Source organism: Arachis hypogaea, chromosome 9, assembly GCF_003086295.3.
Source record: "Arachis hypogaea cultivar Tifrunner chromosome 9, arahy.Tifrunner.gnm2.J5K5, whole genome shotgun sequence".
Classification (NCBI taxonomy): domain Eukaryota; kingdom Viridiplantae; phylum Streptophyta; class Magnoliopsida; order Fabales; family Fabaceae; genus Arachis; species Arachis hypogaea.
Genome location: NC_092044.1, coordinates 26,915,537 through 26,922,989, shown reverse-complemented (window position 1 = coordinate 26,922,989; position 7,453 = coordinate 26,915,537). Strand labels below are relative to the sequence as shown.

Below are 7,453 nucleotides of genomic sequence, written 5' to 3'. Positions count from 1 at the left end.
TAACTATTTCAATTCCACTCTCAATTTCCAATCTTTCACCACCGCCATATCTCATCACATAGGAACCGATTTATGAAAATTTTGAAACTAAGATTATTTAAAATTTCAAATTATTTTTTATGACTTTAACTATTTCAATTCCACTCTCAATTTCCAATCTTTCACCACCGCCATATCTCATCACATAGTTTGTCTTTGGGGGTATTTTGCATCTAAACCCTAAAATCTCCACATTCTGCGAGAAGAGCAAAAGAATTGCTTCCCAATTTGCGCTGGAAGCAGCATACCCATGGAGCACACAACACGATGAAAGCAATGGCAAAAGCAGAAGAAATCAACACCTAAAAGGTTGCTGCCGCGGCTAAGAGTTCTGCAAATCTTCGAAGAGAGTTTCATAGATCTTAACCTCCCTGTCCCTTGAAAATGATGATGCCTGCCAAATCGTAAATGCGGCAATTTTGAATGCAGATTTTGTTAACCCGGCTAGGTTAGATCTCTGGCATACTCATTTGTTGGCTACATACAGCACTACAGCAGATCATGTGATAATTATTTTTAATATTTGTTCATCTTATGTTCCAATATGCCAAAAATGCCTGATAAATGAAAAATGTTGTGTTCATACAGATGTAGGACCCTAGATGTCTCTTTCACATCAATATAGGCGCACATGTTGCATTCATACCCGAAATCATCATTTCCAACTAGAACCTCACAGAATTCCCATCCATTTTATTTCTAGAAATATATTCATATAAAAAAAATTATAACCCCTTTCAATGCAAGATGCATGAGAGGAACAAGAAGACAGTTTCCTAGGAAAATTGGCAGAATATGAAAAAAAAAATGCATGAGAAGGAACTCGGCACCCGCTGCCGGAGGCAAAAGAATGTTCAGTAGAAGATCATTTTGCTACACTATACATTTTCTGCTACATATGTATCCTTTTCCTATTGTATCACACAAATATCTAATTACTTAAAAGCCTCTTAACACACCTCCACCGTTGTCTCCAATCTGGCTTAACAAGTTGCAAAAGAATCAATTTCAGATCTCTTCATCCAGAACACGTGCCTTGGCTACTTTGAAACTCCTTGGTCCTCTCTTAAGACAAGCTGCATTACTAACTACATCCAAGCTAGTAATAGGTAGAATCAGTAGAAAGGTCGCACCCATGAAAGGTGACCACAATATTGAAATAATATTAAATACCGCTATCAATCACAAGATAATTTCCTTAAGGATTAATAGAACCAACATAACAAGGCACATGATGAGCAGCACCGTCGCACACATCACCATGCCCCCCTTTTTCTGGTTTCTCTCTGCCTGCAAGTACCATAAACCAAATAGTTATTGTACGGAAACTGAGATGAAAATTGTGGAAAGCACTAAAGAGAGAGCATGAAACACATAGTCTAGCTAAAACAGTAGGAAAGGAAGAGATGTAGGACCTTCTGAAGCTGTTTAAGGCCATCTTCAACTGTAGTGGCTACATTCTGAATGTTGTAGTCTATTCTATCAACAATCGTACCCTATACATACAGAATGTCAATTTCTCAAGGGCTTATGAATAAGAAAGTTTTCAATTCCCAATTAAAGGATGGTATCTGCTGACCTGGTCAATGACTAGGACTGATAAATCCTTCATAATTTGAGCAAGCTCGTTTACAGATTCTACAACCTATCAATACAAGAATATATTACTTAGCTCATGAAGAACCAACACAACATTAGTAAACACCATTAATAGCAAGTTTTGCCTACCTGCTGAATTTCTTTTTCTCTTTCCACTGTGAATGCTTCAGTTTTCTTCAGCTTGGCCATTTGATGTTCATTAAATATCTAAACACACATAACTTGATTGTATCAGCAAAAAAATCGTTAAAATTTATTAAAGCACAGCCAGTACTGGCTATATGGATAACAATTGAGGATCCCCTCCCCCTTTTTTTTCTCCCAGAACAAAAAAAAGAACCCAAAAAAAAAGAGAGGGAAAGAGAAGAAATCCAAAATGAAAAGCAAAAAAGAATTACCATATTATCCAGGTCATCATCTTCATATGTGGATTTACTTCCATTCATGTTGATCTCTAAATCAACCCCGTCTGGACCCTGCAACATCATACAATGACAGTACCAAACTTCAAGACAGAATTTCCACAAGTTATTTAGTACTATTTATGGCATTAGTAATTGAGATATCTTCCGGATATTTACTGCTTACTTCAATATAATATTCCTCCAAAACTAAGGACAATCAAATTGTTGATTGGCATACAGGAAGATAAGAAATCACTTGTCAATAGGCAAAAAATAAAAAATAAAAAAGGGATCAAGGTAGATCTGGTTGTCAGTTGTCACTAGTTTGAATTTGATCATTATTGATTTTCAGGATATAAGCCCTTATTTATTCCTATTGCTGGCTGACATAAAGGATGATTGAGAAACCACTTGCTAATAGCAAAATAAGAAGGGATCAAAGTAGATTTTGGTTCTATCTGTCAATATTTGACTTTAATCCACATTATTTTATTTTATATTTTTTCCAGGACATAAGTATATTTTCCTATCTTTGAGACTGGCTTTCTTCAGGTAAGGACCCAAAATGTTAATAGAATTGAAGTATCAAACTATATGAGTTAATCCTTCATGAAAAATAGAGAATAAAGTGAAACATTTGATTCCTTAAGAAAATAATAAATGGTTTCAAATTATATGATAGTTATGCATGTGCTTATATCTTAATTGTTTAGATGTTCTACAGTGCAAGTGTGCAACCAGCACTTTAGAGGAGCCAAATCCTTACTTTTGATGAATATTGAATAAGAACTAAAATCTAACAAATGAAAAATAAAAAAAAATATAGGTACCAGTACTTAATAGTAAGGATAAAAATTCAAATTAGTCACAGCAGCAAAGATTAAAGCCCAAAAATGATAGAGACTAAACCTATTCAATGAAGAACAATTGAAATGGTAAGACATGAGAGATGCAGATTAAAATAACAAAAAAATATATATTGTTTATGAACAGAATACAATAAAATATAATTTTTGACTATATTAGCTTTCTATTTACTAAATTGATGCTAAATTGTTCAGACATAAACTCTACTGTATTATCTTTCACTTCTTTGTTACCAAAAAGAAAAATATTTAAATAAATAAATTCTCTAACCTCCTTTTGTTGCCTTAGGCGCTTCAAATATGTTGATTGTTTCTTGCGGAGCTCTACAGACAAGTTCTGAAGGTCGGTAGCAAGAGAACGCTGCAATCCATGAACAGAGTATAAAAAAAAAATAATACACAACTACCAATAAGAAGGTTATGGAATAACAGACAGAAACATGTGTAAAACGTGTTGACACATAAAGATTAAACAATAGAATGTCAAGGCACCCATATGAGACTCAATTTCATGGAGAAATGACCAGCTAGCTTTTGGGCTAAGAAAAATAGAAAATGAATAAGTATGAATAATGAACACCTGTCTCTTCCTCCTCATACCAGTACAGAAAATCAAGAAATGTTCGAAAATATTTCACCATCAATAGCAAAAGGGTAAAATAAACATGGATGCTAAAGAATTGGAAACTGTTTTCTGTTTAACGGGAAAATCTTCTAATTTGTAAAGAGAAATAAAATGATGATTAGAACGGAGGTTGAGAAAAGAGACACAAGTAACAGAGAACCAATTTGGATTTATGCCAGGCAGATCTACCACTGAAGCGATATACCTATTAAGAAGGATGATGGAGAGGTATCGTAGTAATAAAAGGGATCTACACATGGTGTTTATTGATTTGGAAAAAGCGTATGATAGGGTACCAAGGGAGGTCTTATGGAAGATTTTAGAAAAGAGGAGAGTAAGGATCGCATATATTCGGGCAATTAAAGACATGTATGATGGGGCCACAACTAGTGTGAAGACTCAAGGTGGTGTGACAGAGGAATTCCCTATTGGTATAGGATTACACCAGGGATCATCCTTAAGTCCATACCTTTTCACATTAGTCTTGGAAGTACTCACAGAGCACATCCAAGAGCCTGTGCCATGGTGCATGCTTTTTGCCGATGATATCGTTCTTATGGGAGAGTCAAGGGAAGACTTAAATAAGAAGTTGGAGTTATGGAGAGAAGCGCTAGAAGTGTATGGTCTGCGCATAAGCCGTAGCAAGACGGAATATATGGAATGTAAGTTCAGTTTGAGAAGGGAAAACTCAAATATAGAGGTGAAAATTGGAGAGAACATCCTACGAAAAGTTACAAGTTTTAAGTATCTTGGGTGCATCATACAGGATAATGGAGAGATTGAACATGATGTAAATCATAGGATCCAAGCAGGTTGGTCAAAATGGCGGAGTGCATCTGGTTTTATATGCGACAAAAAAGTGCCTTTAAAACTTAAAGGTAAATTCTATCGCACCGCTATAAGACCGGCTATGCTGTATGGTACGGAGTGTTGGGCGGCTAAAGGGGAGCACGAACATAAGCTGAGTGTGGCAGAGATGAAGATGTTGAGATGGATGAGTGGTCATACGCGATTGGATAAAATAAGGAATGAAGATATAAGGGAGAAAGTTGGAGTAGCACCCATTGTGGAAAAGATGGTTGAATCGCGTCTCAGGTGGTTTGGACATGTGAGAAGAAGACCGATAGAACATCCAGTCAGGAGGGTGGATGAGATGGAAGATGGACAAAGGGCGAAAGGCAGAGGAAGACCTAAGAAGACCATCCATGAGGTGGTCAAACGAGATCTACATGTAAACGGTCTCTCTGTAGACATGATACATGACAGAGCACAATGGCGTCGCTTGATTCATGTAGCCGACCCCACTTAGTGGGACAAGGCTTTGTTGTTGTTGTTGTTGTTGTTGTGTGTGCTTTCCCCAACAATGTAACTCAAAGACATACCCAGAATTATTTTATGAAGCAGAGGAAATCAGTGCGAAATTTGGTGACATGCACAAAATATTAAGGGCAGGGGGGAATTAGTAGTTAGTTATCATATGCCTTGTCCAGAAACCCTCATTGGCAAGTGCTCTTAATAAGACCTCCTGATTCTAAAATGTAGTATGCACACTCTTAACTTGATTGCAAGAATAATGTCAGCTAAACTGAAATGACTATCAGCTAGCTCATAGTTAACATATAAGATTTATTTGTTTAATAAAATGTCATTAACTAAGCCTCACTCTAGAACCAAAATACCATACAAGTCATGCCAGAGAAGAAATCGTTTAATGTTTCATTTATTGAGAAGCTCAGAGATTTTGAGTTGAATAATACACATTTATTCTTATATACCAAGAAAGAACATCCATCTTTCGAAATGGATATTATATGATAATTATTCAGTCGTGGTACCTGCACATTCTTCCTCACGTTGGAATCCTCAGATGGCCCACCAGCAGAAAGTCTCTGCAGTCTCTTCTCTGATCTCTTTATCAAGTCAGTTATCTCATATGTTAGGGACTCGATAGCACGTTGTTCTTCCTTACCGTCACCAAATGATGGCATTAAAGCCTTTGCATGAGCCTTGGCCAACTCTGCCATTTTTGTTCTGGCGCGCTGCACATTTGCTGATATTTCTTCAGACACATCCACCCATGCTGGCGGTAATCCAACTGTAACCAGATTTAGATCCTTACTGCATTCACAAGAACAATGAACAACCCACCATTTCAAAGTCTTTTTAATAGCTTCAAGCAACGCAAGCATTTGAAACACAAAAGCAAAGAGTTGAACTATGCATAATGTCCTAAACAAGTGCCAAATCTATAAGAAAAACACCCCCTATTTCCACCATGATCCGCATTCCCTACCAAAAACAACTACAACAAAGCCCTTTATCCACTGAGTGAGGTTAACTAGGTAGATCCATAGATGGCATTACATCCAATAATAAGCCAGGTACAATATATAGATATAGATAAGCATTTAAATTCTAAACGACGAAGAAAATGAGTATATTAACTAATATTCAAGAAAATGTACTACAGACAATTCATCTGTTAAAATTCTAGACACACTCATATTCACTGAAATAACATATATTTCCTTCACTTCACTGATATTTGAGTTTTCATCAATTTAGAGCAATTCTTAAAACTCCGGTGTAGAGTGTAAACAGATACACACCTTTTTATCATAATCCGAGATCGAAAATAAAAAGAAAAAGAAAAAAAATAATTCGCAAACGTTTCCACTTTCGTTCAATCCAAATCCAAAAAGCATTAACATAGAAAAATCTGCGCGAAATCACCTTGAGCTACCGGGATCGTCGGTGCTTAGAGGGGCGTAAGAACGATTAGGGTTGAGGAGCGACGAGCTGACCAATTCGATGACGGGTCCGGCGGCACCCCCTCTGCCACCGGCGGAGGAGGTGGAGGGGAGGGAAGAGGAGGAAGGAGCGCGAACGCTCTTCAATGCGTCGCGGTGCTTTCTGAAGAGAAGAGTGCGATTCCTCGTCGCCATTTTTGGGAACAAACAATGAAGGAAGGATCTGAAAGATGAAAATCAATGGAGATTTGGGGATTTTGGAAAATTAAATCGAATGAAATGCTTCGTCGTAACTCGTCACTCGTGAGAGGAGAGGGATCGCCGATCACGTGATCTAGCTTTCACGCTGACTCTCACTGTCACGTGCTCTCCGGATCACTGCTAAACATTTTCTTTTTCTCTCAGTTTTGAGTCTTTAAAAATGACTTTAATTTCCATTAATTAAATTGCCTCATCCTTAAACGCTTCTTTGCTAAGTATAGAGTGCTGCATATTTTATTAATTATTAAATCTAAATTATTTATTTATTTTATTTTATTTAAAAGGTCTGAATTTAAAAAATTAATTTGTTAATTAAGTTAACTATTTTTTTATAAATTTTAGATTTTTTTATAAGTTTTAGACTTTTAGATATTGGACTAAAGTCCAAAATAAAAAAAAATAAGTATATAAATATTAAAAACAACATGTTTATACAACAAAAAAAATTATTGTTCTTTAGAATAAAAATAAATAATACATGAAAAATAAGTTAAAAATTTATGTATTAAATTCAGAAAAAAAATATATTAGAATCTTAAAAAAATAATATTAAATATATATTATGTATATAATATTAAAATTTAAATAAATTTTGTTTTGTGTAAAATAAAATTATAATATTAAATATAAACATAATAATAAAAAATTTTGTGTTATATAAATTTAATATATATATATATATAATTTTATTTTGTGTAAAACAAAATTATAACATTAAATATGAAATAAATGATAAAAGATTTTGTATTATATAAATTTAAATTAAAAAACATATATATAACGTAAGAAGCAAACAAATATATAATAATTTTATTTTGTGCGAAACAAAAATTCATATAAATTAACAATTTTTTATTGAAATATGTTACTTTACTATATTTAAAATATATTGTTTGAAATAATTATATT

At 34.6% G+C, this 7,453-nt stretch overlaps 1 protein-coding gene across 1 annotated transcript; it reads right to left on the bottom strand.

Annotated features, from left to right (window-relative positions):
- Positions 1–697: 697 nt before the first annotated feature.
- LOC112710753 (tlg2p-like protein a) lies at positions 698–6,728 on the bottom strand. The gene is made up of 8 exons (XM_025763151.3): positions 6,267–6,728; positions 5,369–5,651; positions 3,180–3,269; positions 2,037–2,114; positions 1,768–1,845; positions 1,619–1,684; positions 1,455–1,535; positions 698–1,329 (listed from the first exon to the last, which is right to left on the bottom strand). Exons 1-8 carry the CDS (start codon positions 6,476–6,478, stop codon positions 1,222–1,224), a joined length of 996 nt encoding a protein of 331 aa, XP_025618936.1. The 5' UTR covers positions 6,479–6,728; the 3' UTR covers positions 698–1,221.
- Positions 6,729–7,453: the final 725 nt, after the last annotated feature.

Bases quoted from the DNA above. Each gene is read 5' to 3' on its own strand.
- LOC112710753 (XM_025763151.3), bottom strand. From the start codon at position 6,478: ATGGCGACGAGGAATCGCACTCTTCTCTTCAGAAAGCACCGCGACGCA. The intron at 1,685-1,767 runs GTAGGCAAAACT...TTGTATTGATAG, and splicing joins GAGAAAAAGAAATTCAGCAG to GTTGTAGAATCTGTAAACGA. The intron at 1,330-1,454 runs GTCCTACATCTC...TGGTACTTGCAG, and splicing joins GCCTTAAACAGCTTCAGAAG to GCAGAGAGAAACCAGAAAAA.